At 47.8% G+C, this 27,229-nt stretch overlaps 1 protein-coding gene and 1 long non-coding RNA gene across 4 annotated transcripts in view; one reads left to right on the top strand and one right to left on the bottom strand.

Moving 5' to 3' along the window:
• Positions 1-12,643, bottom strand: part of KCNQ3 (potassium voltage-gated channel subfamily Q member 3) — a 291,856-nt gene extending 279,213 nt beyond the window's left edge. The window contains exon 1 of the mRNA XM_058668475.1: positions 11,704-12,643. Coding sequence (XP_058524458.1) covers positions 11,704-12,092 — 389 coding nt within the window. The 5' untranslated portion in view covers positions 12,093-12,643. The remainder of the gene's footprint in view (positions 1-11,703) is intronic.
• Positions 12,644-16,433: 3,790 nt separating this feature from the next.
• LOC131481082 (uncharacterized) lies at positions 16,434-25,467 on the top strand. Of its 3 annotated transcripts, none has more exons than XR_009246017.1 (4): positions 16,434-16,543; positions 18,882-19,103; positions 22,559-22,827; positions 24,908-25,467. It is a non-coding gene; the product is annotated as an uncharacterized LOC131481082 (long non-coding RNA). The 3 variants fall into 3 exon arrangements; XR_009246016.1 differs by having other exon boundaries at positions 16,450-16,577; XR_009246018.1 differs by lacking the exon at positions 16,434-16,543 and adding an exon at positions 17,788-17,940.
• Positions 25,468-27,229: the final 1,762 nt, after the last annotated feature.

The raw sequence follows: 27,229 nt of genomic DNA, 5'->3' as shown, positions 1-27,229 counted from the left end.
CTCACCCAATATCTAATGGTGCATTTGACCTTGGATTGTGAACCCCAAAACTATAAGCTGAAATAAATCTTCCTTCCTAAGAGGCACCTCTCAGGCATTTCAGCTCAAGTATCAAATAATCAACTGTTCAGCCATTAAAAAGAATGAGATTATGCAATTTGCAGCTAGATGGTCCCAACTACAGACTATCATGCTCAGTGAAATAAGTCAATTGCAAAGAGAAATACCATGTTTTCTCTAATATAATGAAATCATCAAGCAAACTATAATGTACAGTGGTTGAGTAATGAAGACTACTATATCCAGAAGTGAAGACACAATGCAACATACATTTCTACTTCCAAACAAAAGATGGACTCCCAACGAAAGTGTTGGATACATCTAGACAATGGGACGATGGACTGTCTGACATTACACCAGTGCTGTTGGGACACACTTAAATAGCAGACTGATGGGACTAACTCCTTATGAAGACTGACATTATGGGAAAAATCAATCAGAGAGCAGAAAATGGGGGGGGAGGGAATCCCAGACTACACAGAATTGTATAAATTTCAAGAATTAAATATATATGTGTATATAAGAAAAAATAATCAACTGATACATTTGCATAGCCAAGAGTTCACACCGCACAGTTATTTTCTTACCTGGATCCCCTATTCCTGAGCCAAGACTTGGGATCTACTGAGTGGGGATCAACATGTGCTAAATGCTCTGTCAGCAGTTATGGAATACCTGAGGACATCAAACCCTGAGAACTGAGGTTTTTTTGAGGAATTTCATCCTTGACAAGTAAGGTGTTGAAGTCATGGTACAAATGAGAAGTTCAGGGAATTTCGACATTGCCTGTAGCATTTCAGAATTGCGAAGGGGCATGCTAATTACCTCCCAGAAAAACTGGAACTTGGGCAAAGGGCAGAAATTACAGCCTCGAAGTTCACAGCCGAGATCCTACCATTTTCCCAGCAAAATACATGTTTGTGAGAATAACGGGAACAACTATTTTAATTTTGAAAACACTAATGTTTCTCACATGGAGAACCAGTAAGGCACTTCATCTTCTGTAAGCATTACAGAAGCCACTCAGAATTCACTGTGAGCTGCAACACTCAGCCTATCCAGGCTTGCTTAAAATAACCCCTGTTTTCCCTGGTGAGTATTACAAATATGTCAGCACACATCCTAACCAGGAGCCAGCTCCTTGTGCCAAAGAGTAAAGCAGACAACAGCAAGCTTCTCCATGCCTTTGAAAACCTTACAATCCTGGCACAGAGAGAGTGTTTCAAAGGATATCATGCATTAAGACACCATGTACTGAATCCAGGCCTTTGTAGACGCTTGTAATTCTCATGTTCTTCCTCAATGGTGATACCAAATGAGAAATTGAGAGGAAAGACCACCACAGGAGTACCCTGATCATTAAGCCTGCAGACTTTCTGTACTCAAGAATCAGCGAGGAAACAGACCAGCACTCACAGCCCTCACCTGGCATGGAAGCCCCCTTGCAGGAAAGCATTCTTGCCGACACACAGGTTATGGCTCAGACACATTTCTGGCTTCTGGAAGCAGCCCTTGCCCAATTCCTTGACTGAACATCCTGGGATGTTCTACAACACACTCCATGATTCCCAAAGACTAAGCTGCAACTGCTCCCGCAGTTACCTGTTTCCTAATTCACTCTTACGGGATGCTTCCTCTGTCATTACTGGTTTTCTCGCATGTACTTATTTCTCTCTTTTTCAGAATCAACTCCTAAATCTGTTATTCTCGATAGGGATGATACTGCCTTCAAGGAAGTAAAAGTCATTCGTACAGGATGGGATAGGTCAGGAAAAAATACTACGTTTCTTATGTTTCAAGCCCAGACAAATGTGACCACACACAACATGTAACCATGATATTAAAAGACTCCTAAAAAAGGAGATTTAAAAAATAAAGGCAAGATAAAGCAACTCTGTTAAATAAGTGACATGCAAATGAGGTCCTAGCCTCAAAACAGGCTTCTGGGGTCAGGGGGAGGGTGGCAGGTGTAAACTAAAATGTGATTGAAGCAGATTGCTACAGCATTGAGTTAAGCAGGACCACAAGAGGAGCCATGGAATATCAGATCTATTTCTCAGATGTGGATACTGAGGCTATAAAAAGTAAGATGACTAACAGGAGTCTAGAGAGCAAGACAACAGAAAACTTAGGAGAACCTAGGTCTCTTGGTAGCCAGACAAGCATAGGAGAATTATCTAGAATGCTTGGACTAAAGCATGGAAAAATAAACCAGGAGTGTCAAGAACTGGTGAAAATCAGGAATGGCACAAAGGGTGGTGTCACACCATAAGTGACTTTTAAGACAAGCCAGCAGATACCTAGCTGTCATTCACATAACGGTTGTCAGTACCTCAACTTGATGTTGCATGTAATGGCAACGGGGACTGCCTTATGGAATTCTCAACATAACTAGATCATATTGGGGAGGTGAGAATGGACAAGAGGATTTGTGCTGTGCTATCTGAGCAGGAAGAGAAGCCCTTCCAGCCAGCTTTCCCCTGGAGTCCCCAGACAGATGCTTGATTGGGCAGTCTGTCCATTTTGACACTTTATTCTAATAATTGAAAAACAATTCACAAGAATCTGGGTCAAAGTGTAGCCTTGAGTAGTAACTTGCCTTGCCATAGAAATATCCCCAGATTGGTCAGACCAAGGAAAAGACTGCATGGAGCAGAGACCTGATGGACAGGCTGGACTCAGGTCATGAGACAGCTGCAAGCCTGGAGGACCCAAGCCATCGGTCAGTCTACTCTATAGGGTCAAGACTGCCAGGGAACACCTTGGGAAACCACAGGGGAAGGAGTCCTAGTGTGTTCCCTCCCTCAGCCAGCATGGGGATTTTAGAAACGTTTCTAAGATTTCTGGGCCTCAGTGTCCCCTTTTGTGCAGTCCCTTCTGGCTCTGACAGCCTGTTTGGTTTTCATTCTAGCAAGTGCTTCTCTCTGTGCTATGTCCATATATCTCATCAACTGCTAATAAATAATCCATTAGCTGGGCTGATGACTGAGGCTACTGGCTTCATTTTTACACTGGTGTCCCTGGGTGAACAGCATCTGTAACTGAGTATGTGGAATGAGACGAAGCAGAAGTGGGGTTGTAGGAAGGGGCAATAGCAAGTGGAAGACAACAAAGACAGACAGCCTGGACTGGATGAGCACTTACCCAGCTCAGTATTTCAAGTCTTGTGGGACAAGATTTTACCCATCCCCTCATAAAAGCATCAGCGTAAAATTTAACTAAAACAGAGCTTACAAGCAACTCAAGAGGTCATCAGCAAATCAGCCTTTCGTTATGGCTTGACTGCCTGCTTCACCAGTACAGTAATAACCAATACTGGACACAGTCATTTATAAGAAGGTACTGCAGTTGCTCTCGTGGTTTCTGCAATATCATAGTGCACATGGTATGCACATACTGGTAGCAAGTAACCCTACACAGATCAGACGGTGGTACATTCAAAGAGGTGACATGATGAACTATGGAAAGATGTAAAAGTGCCAGTTAGCATCAATAGGCTGGGTTTATTCACTTCTGCTCTACTGTTATGCTCTGATGATCTTATGGGATTCTTCAAGGGGGAGAGAGGAGTGGAGGAAAGAAGACCCCAACACTGTGGTTGGTTAGCAGCCTGGAGAGAAGCCCCTCTTAGGGGGAAGCCAACAAGAGCCCACTTAAGGGATGCCAAAAACTGACTCCATAAGAACTTCTCTCATCCACTCACAGACTACATACAAGAGGCAAGCTTGTTCCTGAGACACCCCAGCATCCTATGAAAAAAAATTTAAGAGAACAAAACTTTCTATCCCTTGTGTGGCAAAAGGAAACATCCTTTCCGACAAGTCTACGGTTTGGCCGTTGTAATTTCCTTGGCATCCTATGACATTCACAAGTCCAGAGGTAGCCTGGAAACTCCAGATTTCAATCTTGGCATCTCCAAGTTTTCTATTCTCTTCATTCTTCCACAAGGTGCTTGCCCCCGAGAAGCTAATGCCTCCATGGCACCAAATTGTATGGCTAACAGATTCGGAATAAAAATAAGCAGTGATGGTCAGGTGACACAGGAGATGGAAGCTGACAGATCACACGGTGCAAATGCTTCAATCCTGCAGAGTTGAGATTCCCAATTTGGGAACCCACAGCTTCAGGAAAATGCACTCTACAAATGCTACACAACGGGTCCCTGTCAAAGCATCCCCCCACTTGTCAGCTCAAGAGATTCCTACACCCATTCCACACAAGGGTTATTGCAATGTCCATTTCATTTGCTATGATCACCGATGGGTCTAAAACATTCAATTAATGAAGCTCTTTGCAAAGGTCACTCGATGCACTCTTGACAAACCGACAAGGTGTCTTAGGCCACCCAAAACCAGAGCCACGAGCACAGAATGTGAAAAGGGGATTTATTTTGGCCATATTTGAAGCAGAAAACTTTTCTTTGCTCATCCACTATCACTCTTGTTAAAGGACTCCAGGCATCTGGCTTACATCCTGTCTGAGCCTCCAGACGGAAAGGATAAAACGGAACAGGAACTTCACCACGACTAAAGGATTTTCCTGGGTTTCCAAAGTGTTTAGACATATATGGACTTAAAAACTGAATGAAAATTTGAAAAGAAGCTCCAAATAATGTAAAAAAAAAAAAGGTATCCAGAGGGAAGCTAACATCAGACCCCTCACCTCATCCCCAGCTCCTTGCACCACACTGGAAGAAAACTCCTGGATGCAGTCTAGGAGTGTTAATGATGCTTGCTCTGGTCTGCTCTCTTGAGCTCCCCATTCACATTCTACTGTTGCAGTTGCCAGACTGCTTAGATTCAGTTGTTACAAGACTTTATCCAAAGAGAAAGGACTTTGGCTCACCTCCCTCAACAGCCTGGTACAAGACTTGGCACTCAAAGGGAGGCAGCAAGTGCAGCCTGGAAATGAGTGGACTGAGCACACTGAATGGCACCTTTCTACCATGTTTGTCATTACCTGGACCAAGTCCAAGGCTAAGAGGAACCTGCAGCATCATCCACAGACGACTCACATGTCTAAGAAAGTCGGTTCAGCTCAGCCAGTGGTTCTCAAGCCTGGCTTCATACAATGTCATTTATCAGTATTCAAGTGTGATTTACGTGTCTGTTTATTCTTTTTAAAGTATTTACGTGTATTTTTAAAAATAGAAAGCTATGGGCCTGGCAGCGTGGCCTAGCAGCTAAAGTCCTCGCCTTGAACGCACCGGGATCCCATATGGGCGCTGGTTCTAATCCCGGCAGCTCCACTTCCCATCCAGCTCCCTGCTTGTGGCCTGGGAAAGCACTTGAGGACGGCCCAAAGCTTTGGGACCCTGCACTCACGTGGGAGACCCGGAAGAGGTTCCTGGTTCCCGGCATCGGATCGGCGCGCACCGGCCCATTGTGGCTCACTTGGCGAGTGAATCATTGGACGGAAGATCTTCCTCTCTGTCTCTCCTCTTCTCTGTATATCTGACTTTGTAATAAAAATCTTTAAAAAAAAATAGAAAGCTATAAATCTATGTATTCTTTTTGCCTAGATTCACCAATTTTTAATACTTTTGCCACACTTTTTCCTCTGCTCTGCATGCACACACATGTGCATATACACATACACAGAAAATCATCTGCACCAGTTGAAGGTAAACTGCAGACATCACTACTTGTGACACTATGGCACCATGCATCTCTAGAAAATGGAGCTCCCACCTACAGAACTTCCACAATGAACTTATCACACTCAAAAAATTAAATTCCAATAATGGTATCTAATATAGAGGCTGCAACTAGATCCCCTTCATTATCCCTAGGCTCTTATCTCTTTTTTTTCCCAATAAAGGACTTAGTCAAATATCAAGCACTGTATTCGGTTGCTTTATCTTTGACCTCTTAAATGGTGCTCTTCACCTGTTCATCATGCCAAGACTCTTGGGAAAAGACCAGACATCTGGCCAGATGTAAACTTGCCTGTTACATGACCAGAACAAGGTCACTACAGGTACAATGTTGGCATATGGTACATTTCTGCTGAATTCTACAAGGACAGCCATGTCCACTTTTCTGGTTACATGCAAGTTTAACATTTGTGGTCCAAGTGGAATCTGCCCTATTTCTTTCTTAGCGTACCTTTCAGCTTCATGATAGACATGCTGGTCAAAGCTGAAGAAGTCTTGATAGGCAAAGTATGTTCTGCCCATCAGTGGAATGAGTTTCTCCTGGGAAGTGATCATAAATGTGACTAGAAAATTCCCCACCCAAGGAGTAGTATTTAAATCCCAGTTACTCTTCCACTAGCACAGCTTTGGCATGGTGAAGGGGGCAGCACTGGGCAAGGACTCCTATGTCATCCCAGCTCGGCCACATATGCACTTCCAGGAGCCTCAGAAGATGACACTTCTCAGAACCTCAGCCTCCTCTACGCAAGAAAGACACTGTCCACCCTCTGCAGCAGCCCTAATGGCCGGCAGATGTGAGCCCATCTGGCGAACAATGGAACACTGCACTGAGTGGTCAGGGATCCTCTTGCCCAGAGATCTGCTCTCATCCTTACTTGTCTTTATTCTGCTTGACTGGCTTGAAAATATCATGGGATCAGTGGTACAGCACAGCAGGTCAAACTGCAGGCTGCAACGCCAGCATACCTGTGGCTTTGCTTCAGGTCGTCCTCCTAATCGCCTTGGAGAAGCAATGAAAGACAGCCAAGTGCTTGGCTCATGCAAGGCCTCTGGGAGCCTCAGATGAAGCATGTGGATTTATCCTAGTTCAACACCAGACACAGTAGCCTTTCGGAAAGTGAACCAGTAGATGGGAGATCTGTTTCTGTATCCCTCTCTCGTGTCTCCTCCATGCAATTTGCAAGAACAGAAGCAATTTTTATTAAAAAGAAAAAAAGCACATCTCAAAGATGAAAGTCAGGAGGAAGGCAGAAGTTGAAGATATATTAAGAAAGGAAATGAACTCATCTTGCAGGGGGAGTTTGTGGATACCACAATAGGTGCTAGAAGGTTGCAGACCAGGACAGGGGAGCAAGAGGAGACGCCTGCTGATTTCCTGCTATGACAGGTCTGATGTTTCTATACCCATTGCTTCAACTACATTTTGGAGTGACCTGGGAAGCAAGCATGATCGCATCTATATCAAGAAATAAACTGATATTCAAGGAACTTGAACAAATCATTCCAGGTTACCCTGAAGGAACCATCAAAATTGCACTAAACCCAGATGTAACCCTAAATGTCCTTGCTTTTGTCACAGAATAAGTGACAACTTCCTAAAAACCCTGACACTTGGGAAGGAAATATAGAGGGAGCTCAGTGGGATGAGGAAAATTGAGGGTAGCCTGGTTTGGAAAGGCCAAAAATCAAGAGAAAGGAGAGAAGCAGCAGTATGGGCAAAATAGAGAAACGAAACCTGCTTCATCTAGGAAAACAAGCCAGTGTTCCTTTGGTAATAAATCACAGATGGCAGGACCCACTGAGGCACTTACAGAGGGACTCCTTCTGCTCTGTCTGGATGAAGGGGAGGGGGGTGACCAGATGACCAAATCCTGAGATTTCTGCTTGCATCTTGTTGCTAGGACACAGGTTCCACCAAGCAGCTGGATTGCCTTGTTTACTGCTGCGTCTTCAGTATCTAGAATGTCTGGCCCAGAGAAAGCATTCGAGAAATCTGGTGACTGAGTAACTTTCCTAACACCAACAACTGCCTGTGACTGAGCATTTCCTCTGTGAGGTGCTTTCAGCTTCCCAGAAGCATGCGATCAGCTCACAACATTTTCAGAAGAAACTGAAAGTGACAGAGCAACTAGTCTAAGACCATCTCAGCTGAAAGGGGTAAAACAGGCTTGGAAACCCAATTTTCTTCCACCTCAAACTTTGACTTAATCACTGATCAAGTAAATGGGGGTTCATCATCTCTCCTCAACTTTGGGATCTTTAGATCCTCCCAGCCACGTCACCCAGGCAAAAACCTCTTCATCCCAGGACAGCCGTTTGATCCTAACGTCTCATCATTCAGTTCGGCCATCCAGATGTCCTCGGGGCCAGCCCACCTCAGAATAGGATTAATGGTCATTTCTTCCCACCCCCTTGGTGGGTCGGCAGGAGTATGAGCAATCACACCCAGCTGCTCTAGACAGACCGACTCCAGGGCCATCAGTGCAAAGCCAGCCACAGTGTCCACATAAGCCAGCATCACTTCACCAGCAAGCTGGAAAGGGGGAGCTCCCACAGTCCAATAATCATGGTACCTGATATGCAAGGTCTTTAAGGAGACCCCTATTCAGAATTAGATAATGAATCCTAAGTGCTGAAGTTTGGGCTATTTTATGTACCTACATACTATCTTCCCTAAGCCTAAAATTCACCATGTACCAGGACATTGCCATCAGTTCTTTCCTTTCTCTCCACTCCCACTCTGCTCCCATCACAGGTTGTCCACAAGTCGTCTTGTGAAAAATCATGGAGACTCAAAGCCAAGCGTAGATATGCATTCCAAGTCGATCACACTAGAATTGCTTTGAGCCACAAGGATAGACAAGATACATCTCATTGGAATTAAAACTATCCACAATGTAAGACTTAGAGGGAGGACATTTTCATGATGCTGATCTTGGCTGCTTATGGTTATTGTTGTGATGACAGGAATTCTGATTAACAGTCTGATTAACCAGCATATCCAGAGAATTCTTTCACTCATCCATTCAGTAGACACTTACTTGATACTTGCCACAGGCTTTGCAGCCCACTGGGGATTAGGGATGCCAAGGAATCACACACCCCCCAAAGTAGTAAACAAATCCAACTGGGGCACAGTGCAAAACACTATGGCTGGGGAGGCTACAGAAGAAGCCACCTAGCCCAGCTTGGGGGAACATGAAGAGATTTCCTAGAGATGGTGACTCCAAGAACTGGGGGCAGGCTGCAGGAGGAGCCAGGGCACGAGCGTTTACTATAAACAAAGCAGGATGGGGACTTATCTCCACATTCACTGTATTCTACCTTTAGCAAAAAGAGGGAAAAAAATCTCATCTTTACGATCTGGTTTATTTTAAAAAGAAAGAAAAATCATACACTAGACTGAGTTCATGGGCAGACAATTGTCTGGCTTCCATCTGCCATTAACCACAGCCTAGAACAGGTTAAATGGATGCTGAGAGCATGAATGTCAATGCCTTGAAAAACCGCTTTTCATCAATGAAAGGTTCAATTTCATGCATTTGATTGGACATCCTCCTAAGCTTGGGGAAAGGTGTAGGACACATTCACTTTCTAAACTTAAGTGCTGGATACTAGCAGCTGAAACCCAAACCAATGTGGGTTTCCCTGCACAACTCCCAATTCATCTAAATCCACAACAGGCCAGCACATTCCACACTTGCCCAACACTGGTTTCATGGATTCTAACCGGCTCCTCCTTTGATTGCAAATAGTCTCTTCCTATCATTTATCAATCATAAGCCCGGAAGGTGAAGCAGAGGCACTACAATGAGACCCCGTGAAAAAGGGGGTGCCCAGTGACATGCACAGACACTCCACATCCAATCACTGACAAAGATTCAGGCTCAGAAACAGGGTTGATGTGCTCACTACCCCCTCAATGCAAGGTGCAGAACTTCAGCTGTGAGCTCTTGAACGAGTGATTGTCACCTCTTCCTATATAAAATGCAGACCATGGTTGTATGGGTGAAAATGCTTGGCTGGGGATTGGGAATCCTTGTTATCACAAGGCCTTATGTTTTCTTGGATGCTTGCTGGGAACCTGAGGCCACAGTGTTGGCATTAGTAACCTTGCTGCTGGCTAATGGAATCATTCAGGAATAAGCAAGAACCAAGACTCCGTCAGTAACAGGTCTTGGTTATCACTCACCCACAGAGGGAAAGGCAGTAACTGAAGGAAGAAGGGATCCAGCGGGACCCCTCACCCACAGAGGGAAAGGCAGTAACTGAAGGAAGAAGGGATCCAGCGGGACCCCTCACCCACAGAGGGAAAGGCAGTAACTGAAGGAAGAAGGGATCCAGCGGGACCCCTCACCCACAGAGGGAAAGGCAGTAACTGAAGGAAGAAGGGATCCAGCGGGACCCCTCAACACTCTACATCAGAAAGGGCGTGTGAGTCAGTGTATGCTTGTGTGCACTCAAGTGGCATGCCGGATCTTAATTTTCACTGGCACGTATTTTAAGACGCAGTTCACTTCGCCGTCTCTAGAGATAGGAGTTCCATCTTAATTCCTCTAATCACCAAAGAGAGCACGACAGTAACTGCCAAGCCCTCTCCCCAACCAGCTCACTGCCAAAACAGGCCAACAAACGCAGATGTACCTTCACATGCACGCCGAAGGCTGGGTCACTCAGAATCCGCGCTCACAGCGGAATGCTCTCCATTGCGCACCTTCTGCTGGGTGCTTGCGTTTCCAGGGAGGCACCCTCTGAAGGTTTGGGGAACCTCAGTGAAGAAACCTGTTGCTAAGGCTAAGGTCCTGCGTTCACGCCCCCACCTGGTGGCCAAATCAAGAAACGCACTTGCAGCCGAGGAAGATAAGAACTCCATGGTTTCCTGAGCCTCTGAAACTACATCAATCATCCCTCAATTGGAGGAGGCCCAGAGGAAAATCCGATACTGAAGACACAGGTTGGGAGGGTGTAAAGGTCAAGACCCTTCCCCTGGTAACGGTCCCTATGAAGCAGGCATCACGATGGCTAAGCCACAGCCAGGAGACTACCCTGACAGCCCCCAGGACGCCAGGATTGCCAGCTCTGGCTGCTACGGCTCCAGGACCACCTTCCCTCTGATCCTCCTCAGTGTCTGGTGTAGAAGGGAGCGCTACATTCCCTCTGCTCTTGCATTTCCATCCAGATTAGCAGATTCTTCCCAGGTGCTTGAGGGTGAACTTCAGCCAGATCAAAACAGGGGGAAGCAACTGAAGCCAAGGAATCAGAACCCAAATCCTGGAGACTCATCAGTCAAGATCAGCCCCAGCCGCCCCATCTTCTGGCCCCGTCAAGGCCCAGCCCCCAGCCAAGGCTGAGACACACACTCCCCTGGAAGAACCCAAAGCTGTACACTTCGACCAGCCCCAGCCTCCAACCAGTGGTTCTTCTCCACATTAGTACGAATATCCAGGAAGCACTGAACAAGCAGGCAATGTGCACACAGACCCACACTCGCACGCACATGGATTCTCACACAGGCACACCTACACATGCACTAAGGTCTGCGCACCACTCCCGCCCCCAACTCTAGGGAGCTTCATTTCAACTCAGCGAGCCCATCAGAAGGTGGCCAGCCCAGGCAGAAAGCCCGCGTTCCGGGAGGACCCCCCCCCCTCAGCCCCGGTCCTGTCCAACGCCACGTTAGGGGAAAAAAGAACCGCATCATTCTCTTCCGCTTCAATACTAACACCCTGAGGGGTTACCACAAACGCGCACCGCGCGCCAGGTCGCCCCCTGCCCAGGCAGCTGGCAGCCGGTTTCCTAGCCCCGCTGCCCAGCGTCTGGAGAGCTTGCAACGACGCTCAGCACCAAAGCGCGCGCCCAGGGCTACTCGCCAGCTCTTGCATCCAGCCCGACAGGGCTCCTGGCTTCGGAGCCAAGAGACGCCTCAGCTCCAGCCCCACCCGGAACCCCAACCTCGCGGCCACAAAGTCCCCGGGCCCGGTACTCACACAAGCGCGTGGTAGAGCAGCGCCCAGCCCCGCGGTCTCTCCAGGGCGTCGTAGATCAAAGTTTGGATGCGCCGGCACTTGGCGTTGTTCCTCTTGACCGGGCGGCTCAGCGGGGTCTTGGCCAGGAGCCCGATGCCCTGCTGGGTCCTCCGCAGCCCCTCGTCGCGGCCACCGCCCTCCAGCAGTAGGGTCCCGTCTTTGTCGGCCCCGGCCCCCAGCGCCAAGGTGACTTGCTCCGCGTCGCCCGGCGCCAGCCCCACTTTCCGTTCCTCGTCGCCGGCCACCGCGGCCGTGTCCCCTCCCGTAGGGTTAGCGGCCCCGCCGCCTCCGCCGCCCCCGTCGCCGCCGCCGCCAGCCGCCCCCGCCGCCCTGCGAGCCTTGAGTCCCATCTGCCTCGCCCCCGCCGGCTGCTTGGCCGTTTCCGCTGCTGCTGGGGGAAGAAGGGGCACCCGGGGTGCGTGGACGAGGCGGCGGCGGCGGCTGCTGCAAGCCCGGGAACTCCAATGCCATGATCCGCGCGCCTCTCCCCACCCACCCCCCCAAGCAGGCACAGGCAGGCGCCCCCCGGGGGGCAGGGGCGGCCGGGCGGAGGGTTACGAGAGAGGGGTCACATCCCGCGCGGGTCAGCCACGGGACCCTCAGGGGCTCGGGCTGAGGGTTGCGGGCTGCTGGCGAGGGCGCACGAGGCTCGTTCGGAAGCGCTAGGACGCGCGGCGGTGGGAGCCTGGCACCTGCGCTCCCGGGCGGCGGCGGCGGCGGCACCCGGGCCGGCGAGCCCGAGACAGCATCGCAGTTTATTTACAAGCCTGGTGCCCGCCGCCCGCCCGCCCGCGACACGCGCCGCCGCCGCCGCCTCTTCCTCCTCCCTCCTCCGCGCTCCCACCCGCGCCCCTCCCGTCCGCTCCAACCTCAGCCCCGCAGCAGAGGCGAGCGAGCGCGCCACGGGCCGAGCGCATGCCGCCTCCCTTTCTGCCTCCGCCCATCCTCGTCGGGGTGGGGCCCCATTGTCCCGCCCCGTCGCGGCGGGAGGCCCGGACAGCACCCCGCCCTCTTCTGCGCCCCCCACCTCTGCAAGCCCCGAAAAGCCCGAGATCTCTGGAGCCGCAGTCCCCAGCGCCACCAGGGCCATGCGCGCAGTAGCTGCAAGGCGGGACTCCCAGCACTCCCGTGGGCGTTGGGGCTTTCCCGGGTGGGGTGTGCAGGGAGAAGAGGGTAAGCACAGAAGGGCATGAGAAGCGAAGGCGGGTGCAGGGGTTGGCTTCGGGCTCCCTCACCGCGTTGGCTGGTGGCCGCTGCCAGGTCACCCTCCCTCCCACTCTCTGTTCTTGGTTTCCAGGATAGCAGCCAAATTGTAAGGTGTGCCCAGGCCAAGTGCATGGCTCCACTGTGTGGTGGCCGGGCTCCAGGTTCCCTCCCTCCCTCTCCTGTACTAAGTGTGTGCTGGTCCCCAGGTACTCACCTCCCCAGCCCTGGAATGGCACCTCCTATGGCTCAGGTGTACAGAGGGCGAAAGGAATGAACAGTAGCACTCCCAATGCTTTCTTGCTTGGCTCTTGCCGCTCCAAGAAAGTCAACCACTGCACCCACAAACTGCGTGAACATCCCCACAGACCTTTTGCCCTGCAGAAGCTTGGAGCGGAGCCCTTTTAGCGGATGCGGCCAATCAACGGTCAGGTGAAAAGTGGTAGACAATAATAAGAATGCAGGCTGATTGCCTACATCGCTAAAGTCTGTGGGCAACCCCGGGTCTTAAAAGCTGTGGTCCTGCAAGACTTCCTGGTGGAGGTGACATATCAAGCCCAGAACCACACAACAAGCTGAGGCCACACAGTAACCACCCAGGAGAACCTTCTAGGCAGCGCAGCAGCAGCAGCAAGCCCAAAGGTGCAGCCTGGCTTCAGATTCTGAAGGTAGTGACACCAGTGCTTCATCTTGTAAACGGTCCACAAAGAACACGATGCACCTGCGCCTTCCTTACCGTGATTGGAGAAGCTCTCACTGCTGCCCCATAGTACGTGGTACCACCTGCAGTTCTCACGCTGCACCTGCCCATTTGCTCAGGAGGGAGGGGTCCGTGACCAAGGATCTATCCCTGATGTAAATGGAAGGAAGAATCATGGCAGGACCTGAAGGCAGCTGTGGTTTTACCTGGAGGAGCTGGCCAAGAAACCCAGAGAGAAGGGGAATGGGATGGGAAGCGGGGATGAGCCGGCGCGATGATTCAACTAATCCTCCACCGTTAAGCGCTGGTATCCCCAAACAGCACTGATTCCTGTCTCTGTTGTTCCACTTCTCATCCAGCTCCCTGCTTATGGCCTGGGAAAACAGCAGAGGATGTCCCAGGGCCTTGGGATCCTGCACCCACACGGGAGACCTAGAAGAAGCTCCTGGCTGATGGCTTCGGATCAGTTTAAAGATTTATTTTATTTTTATTGGAAAGCTAGATATGCAGAGAGAAGGAGAGACAGAGAGGAAGAGCTTCCATTTGCTGATTCACTCCCCAGTCGGCCTCTGGGGGCAGAGATAAGCCAAACCAAAGGCCAGAACCTGGAACCTCTTCCAGGTCTCCCATGAAAGTACAGGGTCTCAAGGCTTTGGGCCATCCTCTACTGACTTTGGCTTCAGCTCAGTTTGGCTCTGATCACTGCAGCCATTTGGGGAGAGAACCAATGGATGACATATCTTTCCCTGCCTCTCTTTCTCTCTATTAACTTGCCTATCCAATAAAAATACATAAACCGTTTTTTAAAAAAGGAGGGGTGGGAGGTCCTAGGAGGACCACCAGTGCCAAAGGGAAGAACCTCATTCAGGGGTCTCAAGGTCAAGCAGGAAGTTTCCAGAGATAGCCCAGTAGTGTGGCTGAAGCCCTAAAAACTGGTATTGGCACAGACATAAATCGCTCGGTGCTACAAGGGAACGTGCCCAGAAACTGCATGTTGTGTGAGAACTTCATAGCAAGAGGAATGAGACATTAAAACTCTTTGGTGGAGAAAGAGTTTTAAAAAATACAAATTGTGATTTTTCTTTTTTTGTACTAATTCCATCTTTCAACCAACTTTTCAAAGTCTCCTCACATCTACCACTGTCTAACATTACCTGTATGCCTTGGCATCCTGACACCAGGTCATGCACCTGTCCTGAAGTAGGTCTCAACCCTTGTGTGCAGCGTGAACAAGCACATAGATGAAACAAGGATGTGAAGCCCCCAATGTACAACCCACAATAAAGCCTGCAATGTTTGCAGATGAGATTCTCTTGTTTTTTATGCCTGTGAAGGTCTTTATTCTTAAAAGGTTTAGTATTCCTTAAGAAATTTAAGTCCACCTTAAGAAACAGTTTAACATAAACACAGATTAAACATAAGGAGCCTCACCAGATTGAATGATGAAAGTGAGGCAAGAGGTGGGGTGTGTTCCCTAGTGGGTAGGACATGGGTTCAAATGCCTACATCCCATCCCAGGGGTCACACCTGACTCTAGCTTTCTACCACTGTAGACCCTGGGAGGCAGCACTGAAGGCTGCAGCCAGAGTTCCTGCCACCCATCAGGAAGACCTGGATTGAATTCCCAGCTCCCAATCCCAGTCCAAGTCCTGGCCAAGCCTTGGATATTGTAGGCACTTGGGAAATGAAGTGCATTCTATCTGTATTTCTACTAGTCAAATAAATTTTGTTTTAAAAAGCATGTACTTATATACATTTTAAAATGTAAAAGATAACATGGAAAGAACACATGAAGATTGGTTACCGTGCCCTTACTCCAAAGCTCAGACATCCAAAGGGGCAATTTGGATCCTCAGGTGCAGGAGGATATTTCTTTCTTGATCAGAGCCACAAATCGTCAAATGCTAATGTTTCAACACAAAGCATAGCATTTCTTTTCATGTCTCTCACAAAGGATGAAGTCAAGTCAATATCAAACTCAAATCCTGGGATAGGGAAACCACCAGGCCATTGAGTCTTATTTTAATGGTTTCATAGGGCAGTGGAGAATGCTATGCAGGTTTCTAAGAAAGAGCTTGGAAATATCAGCAAAAAAAAAAAAAAATAGAGTGTTGTTTGGTGGGACTGTGTGATCACAGCACTCTACAGCACAGTCTGCCATAAGAAATCAAACATTTGTATCTCATTGGAAGGGTCTTCTCTGAGATGTCTGGGCTCTGAGGGCTGCAGGTGCCAGGCATGGTACCAACAGTTAAGTGCATCCACGGGACCAGGCAAGAGGGCCAGGGTACCAACAGGGCATCCAGTCCTGGCTTTGAGTCCCAGCTCTATGTGGATGTTGCAAGGCAACCATCTGCTGACCCTCAAACTTGCCATATGCTTTTTCCCTTCATGTCTTTGCTTGTGTTTTCCTAAATCCCTATTCTACAACTGAGATGTACAGATGAATTCTTTCTTCAATGTAGGTGAGGCGCTTCCTGGAAATGAGTGCTGGAGGACAAAGGGGCTTTCTCTGTAATCCCATGTCCTAGAGTCATAGGCATATAATGACAACAGTACTCTGGCAAGAGTTCTGCCTACCCCCAACTGAGCAGCAGTCTCAGAGCCACAGAGCCACACTTGGTGGCCCACCTGCCCCCTACCCCATCCCCTAAACTTATTTACTTTTGTCATCACACAAGAAATGAAAAATCATGGTACAGAAATTATTAGATATAAATCCACAAAATGAAAATGATATTTTGTGTCCCTTGTTATACAGAAATACCCTCTGTTAATGAGCCGGTAGCAGCAACTGCCAACAGGACCGCAGCAGGTGCCTGACTTGCAAGCAGCCAAACCTAACCCTGAGCCCCGAGAATGACAGCTTCTGAGGCACCAGTCAACCATCCACAGCAGGTTGTTGACCCTGTGTCTTCCATCACGGGTGGGAGTGAACACGTGTCCTCACTGGAATACAGGCCTGTCCTGAGCATAGAGTTATCTCCCCAGCCATCACTCCTCATGCAGTTAGGAATACCTGATTCACCATGGAAGAATTCCATACAAGACTGCTTCTAATCAAATAATTTACCCTAAGCTGCATTGCTCTGGACCTGGGAGTAGTTAAATCTAAACAATCAGGCAGGAGCTAGTAAGACAGGCCTTTCTCTGCACCAAAGGGAAGCATCCTTTGCCATTTATGGGGAGCCAAGGCAATCTCCAATCTTGGGTTTGGTAACAAGCCTAGCCAAAAGCAAACATGTTTGTAAAGTAAGGTCTCAAGACACCATCAAATGCATCTTCTATTCTTCTAAACCAACTTCTACTTTTTTTTTAAATCAACTTTAGTAAGCGCTGAACTAGTGCTGAGTTTGCTCATGCTCAACTTTTGTTTTCACGTCTGGACTTTGGATCCCTCTGTGTTAGGACCAAGGAGTCCTGGCCATCTACAGGTGCAAAGCGTTTCTAGGAATGAAGTATTACAGGCCACAGGACAGCACTCACGGTGCAGTAGAGTAGAGTCGCTTAAGGTGTGGCATTTTGGTAGTCCTGGATCTATGACTTTGGGCTTAGTGATCTCAGTCGCCTCATTAACAGGCTAGTGTCTCCTACTCCCTTTGCCTCGGCCTTGCTCCCCAGAACTGTTCTCCTCCAGATCCATGTTGAGATGGAGCTATGTAGACTGATATACCACATACACTCACACGATACTGGCAGGCATCTGGACACAGCAGGATGAAGGCAGCTCAGATTGAGCATGATGAGAAACGTGTGACTCCAAGGCAAATGGCACTCACCTTTGCTCCACATGGCAACAATTATAGGACTTAACTGAAATCATTCGCAGGTGGGAAATGGATCTTCCCTATGCCTTGCAACGGCAGTGTTTCTATTAACTTTTAAGTTAATTTTGCATGTTGCTAATGTCTTGTTGGTCTCTTTCTTTGAATGATTATGTTGGGTAAGATATTCAGTTCATTCATCTAATGTATTCACTCATTCATCCTGATAGTGAGTGCTTACTGATTGCCGGCCTCATGCCTTGTTTTACCTCTATGGAAAACAGAGGACAAAGAAAAATTAAGTAACCCCATGTTCAATTGTACATATGTTTTAAACAAATAGGCAAAGCCAATTTATTTACCTCTGTATGGCCATTGCTGGTCAAATACCTGCTTCTTGTCAAGTGCTTACCATCATCACCATCGTCATCACAGCACTGCGTACTTACCGTATGCCTGGCCCTGGACTGAATGCTTTAGAAATATGATTTCCTCTCATCCTTTCAGTGAAGTTATGAGATCAGTATTATGGTGATTGCATGTTTTACCTACCGACTGCAATGAAAACAACATTGACAGCCCAAGGTTATACTGCTAAGAGAAGACAATACTGGGAATCTGGTCAGGTTCTATGACCCCCAGAGTTCGTGTTTTAACCATCATGTTATATCAGTTACTGAACATGCTCTACTAGGGGGGAGGCACCACATAGGATAAGACTTGGAGGTAGGACAGAACCTAAGGTTCCCAGGGCAAATGGTTGAAGGTGGCTGGTAGTGAGCAGCCCTGGATGGGGGCCACCTGGGCAGTGCTAGAGAGCTCACCAAGCCTAAGAACCTGGGGACCACAATGTGGTAGGGCATACTGCAGTGACTCCAGCTTTTTCAGGAAGAGCTCTCTGATGATGGTTGCACAGGGTGAGAGTGGGGGAGAGTCATTCTGTGGGAACAGTTCCAAAGCTGAGCCCTATTGAGAGGTGCCAAGGGCCAGAAAGGATGCAGTGCGGCCCTGGAGGACAGGGGCAGGTGTCAGGGCATCTTTTCGGGAGCATCACTGTCAAGAACTGGTACCTAAAGACATCACTGGGCTAGGCCACAGGTCACTTGGCATTTTCAAGGCAGAAATGAAGGCACCGAGTACTCAGCCAACCTTCCTCAAGACTGAGGGCTCCTGTTGTGACCAAATGCCCCTCTTGTAACTCCAGTTATTGGCTCCCTGGGCAATCTGTGCCTTTCTTTCCATGAAATTAAGCTCATTCACTTAGGGTCCTGATGGTTAGAAAGGCTTCCCATTGCCATTTACATATTCCAATTATCCACTGTCTTTCCTGCTAAGGAGACCTTGTCCATTCCTTCAGCAGTATCTGGCCAGAGCCTGCCTGTGTAAGGCAGCTGAGCTTGCAGGAAGAGCCGTTCCACACTGTGGCTTCAGACAAGGAGTTCAGGAGTTTGTCTCTCTTCTTGCACCTGCAGGACCTGTTCCCAAGAGAGCAGGCCTTCATGCCTCACTTCTCAGCCCCCACAAACACTGTAATGCTCTGCTTCCCTTGGCAACAAGAAGAAATGCACCATGCCAGCTGGAGAAATGCTCTGTGGCCATACAATGAAGTGTAGAGGGCCCATTGCTGCTTTGGCCAAGGTCTGACACTCCAGGTTGGAATCCTGGGCAGGAGCAACTGAAGGCTAAGAAACCAGGTGAGGATTGTAGATTTCCACACGATGATATTGAGCAGGAGATTTCTGCCTTCTGAGTGCTTGCTCTGGCTGGGGATCTGGGTCTGAGAAGCACCAGGTGGTTGGCCCTGGGCAAGTTTAGTAAGCAGGCTCAGCTGCACCTGCCAAATTAGGAGGATGTGAACCACCTGGGAGCAACATGCAGCATTAAAGGAGCTGATGTCGGCCGAACTCTGGCACCCAGAGACACTTACGATTTGTGAAGTGATATGATGTGAATCTTACCATGAGCTTAGGGAAAAAAATGAAAAGCAGAGAGAAAGGGAGAGGGAGATCTTCCATCTGCTGGCTTATTCCCCAAGTGGTCTCAACAGTCAGCATTAGAGCCAGGAGCTTCTTCCAGTCTCCCACGTAAGTACCTGTGCCCAAGCACTTGGGTCATCTTCTGCTGCTTTCCCAGCAACATTAGCAACTAGCTAGATTGGAAGTAGAGCTGTTGAGATTAGAACCAGCACCCACAAGGGATATTGACCTCACAGTTGGCATTTAACCTGCTATGTCACAATGCCAGCCCCTACCTTAAAAGTATATTTGTAGTCAGAAGAGAAGTTCTGGTCGCCATGCCCAGTGTTACTCCATGTTTTCTGACAGTGATTTACATGTGATGTTACAACCCATCCACAGTAGGTATAAACAAGCAACATGCTTGACTCTCCCAGACTGGGTGGGTTTCACCACAGGACTTACTTTCTCACAGTTCCGGGGCCTGAAAGTGTGAGATCCTATTAGAGTCTTTGGCTTTTCCCATGGCCTCCCTCCTTAGCTTGCAGTCGGCTGTGTTTATGCGCAGTCTTTCGACTATGTGCCTGCCACACTGGCATCTGCTTATTGTGTCCAGATTTCTTCTTCTCTCAAGGATGTTAGCCAGTGTGAACCAATACCCACCCTGTTGGCTCTTTCTTTACTCAGTTGCCCCCTTTGAAGTCTTGTCTACAAATACTATCACTTTTTGATGTCATGGGGATGTGGGCTTTAAAGTGTGGATTTTGGGAAGATACAGTTCATCCCATAACATGAGCTCACTATGGCACTGTCATAGCCTGTTGAGAAGTTGCAAGACCAGTCTAGAAAATCCAAGATGTGAATCCAAGATGTCACTTGCTGCACCTGCATACCATAGCATGGTGCCTAGAGTTGGGTCCCAGCTCCACTTCTGCATCCAGCCTTTTGACAGTACACATCCAGGGAAGCAGAAGATGTTCCTCAAGAACTCAGGTCCCTGCCAGCCACACAGGAGGCCCAGGGTGGGTTCTGGGTTCCTTGTTTGTGCTGTGTGCAGTGATGGCTGTTGTCAGTGAATAGATTGGAGAGTTCTCTCCCATTATCAGCCCCTTCCTCCCTCTTTCAGTGCTGATCCAGTTTAATCTACATCCAAATCCTTTTATTTCTGTTTGAATATGCCCTGCAGTCAGGGACCTACTTGCCCTTAGGGAATCCCATGTTGAAAAACCAATGTATGGACCACTTCCTGGCTGCATGGTCTGAGGCCAGGCACTGTATGGGGCACCATTCCTGCTTCACTTTGCTTTTGTGTCCGAGCTGTGCAACCCAGCAGCTTCGAGCTTGAACATGGACTTGCAGAGAACCATGCTGAGCAGAGGCTCAAACCAGCTTTTTCTCCAAAGTCCCAAGGATATTGTGCATAGAATTATTAGAAAGGTATTCCTCCTGAAAGAAAATTTTCCTCCAGGGAATGTCACAAAAGATAGTAAAATGCAGGCATTTCTTGAGATGACAATGAAGGCACAAGTTTTAGTGTTTGAAGAAGGTTTCAATATCAATTATGGTACTTCTTATTTAAAAAGTGTTTACTTATTGATTTGAAAAGCAAAGTGACAAAGAAAGAAAGAGCGAAAGAATCTTGCATGGTCTGATTCACGCTTCAAATGTCTGCAACAGCCTGGACGGGCCGGTCTGAAGTTGGGAGGATCTCTACTGGGTTCTTCTACATGGGTGGCAGGGAGCTCAGAACTGGGGGAGGGGAGGCAATTTTTGCTGCTTCTCAGGCACATCAAGTAGAGCATTGGTTAGGAACTGGAGTAGCCAGCACTTGATCTTGTATTGTGATATGGGTGCTGGCATTGCAAGTGACAGCTTACCCCACTGTGCCAGGACACTCACCCTCAAGTCTCGGTAATTCTCAACTGCCTTGGGGAGCCATGAGTGCTTTGTAACACTCAGTTCTCTCCTGCAAAGTAGGGATGTGAATAACATCTACTCCACATAGAAGTGGTGAGGTTCAAAATTAGTCACAGAATGCCAGGTACTTACTGGTGCATCACAATGATGCATTGGGCCACATTGTCATTCCTGTCTATATCATCACAACTGCCTTTGAACTTCGATCTCTGTTGTTATTGTCTTTGCATTAATATATTATCTCCCTTCCCTCAGGACATCATTTAAATATGAGATGATGTAATCTGTATGTGACATTGCATGCTTTAGAATTCAGTTGACTTCATTTTTTTTTTCTGATGGTACAGATTGATCAAGGGAACAAAAATGAAAGCAATCCTTTATTGTTCTGGCTCAAAAGAAGACTAGCCAAGTCTCCTTGATCTTGAGTTGGGGCTCTCTTTCAAGCAGATGTTACCTTTAAGATTTTCTGTAACCACCACGAGCAGTCTTAACTGGGGCTGTCCCAGGCTGGGTTTGCAAACCCTGCAGGTCCCTGGAAAGGGAAGTGCTATGCAGAACACCTGTCACAAGAGGGAGCAATTCATAAATGGTAGCAACAAGCACGATAGTGAGGAAAAGAAGGAAAAGGAAAACCCACTGAATTCAGCGAAATGGGGGCAGACTCTGGAGCTCCCAGCTCTAGGGAAGCAGTGCTGTCCTCTCGCCCAGGGTTTGAAAGAACCATGGCTTGACGCAGCCCTGTTCTAAGGGAAGAGCTCTGTGCCATGTGTTGAGTTTCCACCTTGCTCTCCAGCTGTGCCTGTGGGTGCAACCCAAGTGACTGTGCAATAGAAGGTGGGATCTCCTTCTTCTTCTCTAATTGTTAACCTTGATGTGTGTTTTCTATTGATTCCTTGTGGCAATAATAGTGAAACCAGTTGAAAGAATCTATTAAAATATTACATGCCCTTGATTGTCTCCCTGGGCCGTATTATGGCTAATTAAATCTGTGCTCCAAATCTTGAAGTGAGCCCCACACCTAGGATGAGCACCATGAGTAATCTGTCGCTGTGGACATCCTCTTCCCCTTCAAACACAACTCTGCGATCCCAAAGGGCTGGGTGATTAAACAGCTAGTTTCTCCTCCAACGTCCAGTAGCCATAGACCACAGAGCATCCCAGGGGAGAGTAAACTATCTCCATCAAGTCCCCTCCCTGCCCTCATGAAGAAAATGATGTCGTGAAATCAAGCATCAAGAAACTCCATTTCCAATTTCAACTTCTCCTTCTGGCAGGGGCTTCAGGATGAGACCTATGGGCTGAGCTCTGTCAGCGCCTGGCAGACAGTGAGCAGAACAGATGCTCATGACAGCAAGGAGAAGCCTGGAAATTCATCAAGGAGACTGTGTGGAGGACTTGCAGTGGTGTGCCCAAATCCTTCCAGGAATGATCCAATTCCATCCGTGTCTACACCTGCGATGACTTCCACCTGTCATGGATGCTCTTTTAGGTCTCTGCAGGGAAGAAAATTAACTGGAGGTGAAAGGGATCTTTTCCAGGAAAGGTAAGACTGATATATGACCTAGAGAAACATTAACTCCAAAGGTTACAGTTTTGTGGTCTTTAATATTAACTATCTTACTTTGAGTCTTTATCAAATTTATTTCCACATCCATACCTGACTACATAGTTTGGCATTTTTAAAGCTTTCCTCTGAACTGGTCTTACCATATTACATGACAGGATTAGTTGTGGGGAGCAGGGTGCTGAAGCTGCTCCGGGATTGATAGGGGCCATTGCAAGATGGCGGCTGGCCCAGGGCCAGGAGGTGGAGCTGGTCTTGCCAGCAGGTAAACAGGAAGTCACAGGGATAGGCTCATGCCCCTGCTGTGATTGCTGGCTTATCAGATAGCGCCAAGTGGACCCACGGGGAGAAGTGATTGGTGGAGAACTATATAAAAGTAGCCGGTAAAAGCAGGACTGACAGACTGGTGGATGACAGGGGAAGGATGGGCGGACAGACTGAACAGATGACGATGACGAAGAAAGATTGGGGGCGGTGACGCGGAGACAGACTGGGGGGCGATGAGGAGACTGGGGGGCGACGAGGAGAAAGACTGGGGAATGAAGCAGAGAGTACGGGAAGAAATGTGGGAAGAAGGGTGGCAGAAAATGGGAAGAAGGGTGGCGGAAGAAGTGGAGAGGAAAGAAACAAATGGGGACAGGAGCAGCGGAGAGAAGGATTTAAACACAGCCACTTTTGGCAGTGAGTGTGCTTCGTCGTTTTAGTGTCACTGTGGCTTTTAAATTTTATTTTCAGTTTAATTTGGTAAGCAACAGGGGGGAGGGAGCAGAGTCAGAGACAACAGTAGATCTTCCATTCACTAGTTTGACTACCCAAATGCCTGCAACAGCTGGAGCAGGGCCAGACTGAAATCAGTTTCTGGGGCCTCAACCTAGGTTCTCCATGTGCATGTCAGGAACACAACTAAGCAGAGCCATCACCAGCTGCCACCCAGGGTGCATTAGCAGGAAACTGGGATCAGAAGCAGAGACAGGAGTCAACTCTAGGTACTCCCATTTGGTATGCGGGCATCCCCAGCAGCATGCTATGGAGCAGTTGCTATGGAGCAGGGGACAATACCTGGGGCTTCTTGTCCAGTCAGCTGAAGATTGTGGAGAAGCCACCTGGCCTTTATAAAGCTGAGACAGAGACTTTCCCCATTCAGCTCTATAGTGGGCCCTCCCATGGTCTTGGGAGCTGTGGAGAAAGGGGTGCTATAAGCCCATTTTTGTAGATGGCATAGCTGAGAGTGGGAGAGGTTTAAAGACTCCCTCGAAGTCATAGGACACTACTTTCTCTGACACACATTCCCTATTTGCAAGACTACACATGCTCTGTTGGCCCCAATGAAAGCTTTCCATGGCTGATGCTCAGCATCTTTGATCAAAGAGCGGGGCAGGTCAGCATCATGGCGATTAATGGAGCAAATTAAGCCTCCACATCTCATATGGCCACATGCTTGTGTTCTAGCTGCTCTTAGATCCAGCTTTCTGCCAATTGCCTAGGGAAGGTAGAGGAAGATGCTCCAGGTATTTGAACCCCTGCCACCCGGTGGTAGTCTAACAGTTAAGGTTCACATCCCACACTGGAGTAGCTCAGGGTCCTGACCTCAGCTTCTTATTAATGCAAACCCTGCGAGGCAGCAGTGACGGCTCTAGTAACTGGGTTCCAGCCACTCCCTTGCGAGGACTGGATTGTTTCTGACTCCTGGCTGTGGCCATGGCCCAGCCTTTGCCTTTGAGGATATTTACAGAGTGAACCAGGGGATGGCAGCTTGCTCTTTCTGCTCCCTCTCTTCCCTGCCTTTCAAATCCATTTTTAAAAATAAAAGTAAAATTGATTTAAAGATGAAATAAGAAGACAGCAGACTGTGTAGAGTCTGGCTGTACAAATTAGCAAAAGCTTAACCTTGAGCAAATTTGCTTACCATGTATTTCTGAGACCTAGTTTCCTAAGTTGTGACATAGGAATACAACTGTGTGTTTTATGATTCGGCTCTAAAATGGCAAATGTTTAACACAAAAAAGTTTCTAGCACATAGTAGGAGTTCTAAACATGCCACTTTATTGTTAATTTTTAGAAAAATTCTTTCTTCAGAGGGAAACAACATCTATGTTCAAAGTCTGACTCTGTTGGTTTCTAGCTGGGGCTGAGTCAGTTGGTAGGCACCCTGTGCCTTCTGCTAACCTAAGCAAAGTGAAGACGCTGTAGCGATTCTCGCTGCTCTTCTGAAGATTACATGGACCAACATCCAGGACCCAGGGGGCCATGGTGCTGGAGCTAAATCACTGTGCTTATCAGCAATTGATGATGAAAGCTCTCAGCCAGAGGGAAAGTCAGAGACAGGACCGTGGAGTGGAATTTTCAACAGTATCTGCCCTAAAAGCCACAGGAACATCAACAGGGGTGGAGCCTGAGTGCTGTGGAGTAGAGTCCAATGACCAGCTGAATGGGGGCACAATTGAATCAGAAAAAAAGCCCATGCTTGATCAAGAAATTACACAAATTCTCATTTCTACATATGTTAACAAGGAGTATCATGCAGTTATATGCAATTCTGGAAGATTTATGCCCATCTTAATGGCTGGAGATGTCCTTCAAATTTTCCATCTGCCCTGCCCTAGGTCTAATATGATAATAAACGGGAAATTGACTGGACTAAGGGACAGGCAGTTCTGTTTTGTACCGTCAAATCCATGAGGCTGCTGACATTGCATATTAATCAGCTGATCTTTTCCTTTCTAAATTAAGAACTCAGTTTTGTATTACTTGCACAGAAGTAGAACTTGGCTCTGAGGTTTGCAATGTATGTGAGCTCATTCATTAATGCTTTCAGAGACCCTGGCAATATCTGCGATTGTCCAGGCTTGGCAAGGACAAATTAAGACATAACCTAAACTGTGGAAAATGTTTCACTCTCCAATGAATGAGATGGGAGAGGAGCAGAAAGCAAGAGGAAAAGTAGTTGCAGCAAATAGTTCCAGAAGCATCTTGTTTGTCCAGAGAGTCCCTGTGCTTTCCCCCATGGGAATCACGTTAGCGTATAGTTTTCCTCTGTGCTCCCAAGTCTCCTTGTTTGTTTGGAAATACTTCTGTTTATTCACTTGGCAAATAGTTACCACACAACTTTCATGAGGGGTTCTTCAAAAATTTCACAGAAATCTGTACTACTAAAAAATTCTATTCATGGGTTTTACATTTTTTTTTACATTGAAATAAACCATTTTACTCCCATTTTCCATGAACTTTCTGAAGCATCCTCCTATAGTCTAGAAATTACATTAGGCACTGGAAATACAGCTACAAAAATAACAAGTGACAATTCCTGTACCCACAAGGTTTGCATTCAAGAATGGCAGATCAACAGAGAACCCAGCAGTCAGTCAACATGACAGAACTCTGGGGTCACGCTTTCAAGAAGGCCCAGAGAAAAGTGTCATCTCCTCCTACTTTGTCCTGTTCTCAGCTGGGGAGACTCAGAAATCTGCTGGACACTGAAATGGGCAGAACCAGGTGAGCTTTGGGGTGAGGATCCCACTTTAACAAGGTTTCTGCCATGGGAGTGGTTGGAAGCTGGGCTCCCCTGGGACGCCAGGCCCAAGTACCTGTACGTGGCCTTCTCAGTATGGTTATGTCAGGATGTAGGTGGGGGCTTGTTTTACTGCAGATAAGCACCCTGTGAATACTTCAGAAACTGTCTTTTATGATTTAGCCTCAGAAATCAGTGTGTATTCATTGTACATGTATGATGTTGGTCAAAGGAGCCAAGACTCACTGAGACTCAGCAAGGTGCAAAACAAATTAAAATAATTTGTGACTATTTTTAAAGCCAACACAGAACTCTGGCTTCAGTCCATTGCCATGGTGAGGGAGTTCAGAGTTCAAGTCCATTATAGCAGCAGCTAAATGGTGGCAGAGGCATGCGTTCATTTGGATGTCTGCATGAGTTGTTACACCTGATCTTTAGGGTTCTGGGTTGGGCATGATGCTGTTGCTCCTCACACAGATCCCAGCAGAGCAGGAATGGCTGATGAACTAAACACCATCTAATACTCTTCGGTAAGTGTGGTGACGATGTGCTGAGTTCACTGAGTGAACCTGGGCAAATGTGGCTAATAAGACTCATCTTGTAATAAGACAGCTAACAACAAGGATTAGATGAGATAAACAACTCAAGCAGCCCCTGGTCCATCTTTCCGCAGCATCCTGATTACATCTGTGGAAGTCACTTGTGACTACCTGACCTTTCCCTAGTAGACTTGCTTGTTTACTTGCTAATTGAATGTAGCTAAAAATGTAAGAAGTGCACTGCATTGTTTTGGCTATAGCTCTGTGCTTAACTTACGTTTCAGGAAAAACTGCTGACGTGTTGCCTAATCATTCTATGTCACCTTGCATCCTG

This window comes from Ochotona princeps, chromosome 9 (assembly GCF_030435755.1).
Source record: "Ochotona princeps isolate mOchPri1 chromosome 9, mOchPri1.hap1, whole genome shotgun sequence".
Taxonomy (NCBI): Eukaryota; Metazoa; Chordata; class Mammalia; order Lagomorpha; family Ochotonidae; genus Ochotona; species Ochotona princeps.
The sequence above is the reverse complement of the archived record's forward strand: the minus strand, read 5'-3'. Positions and strand labels throughout refer to the sequence as shown.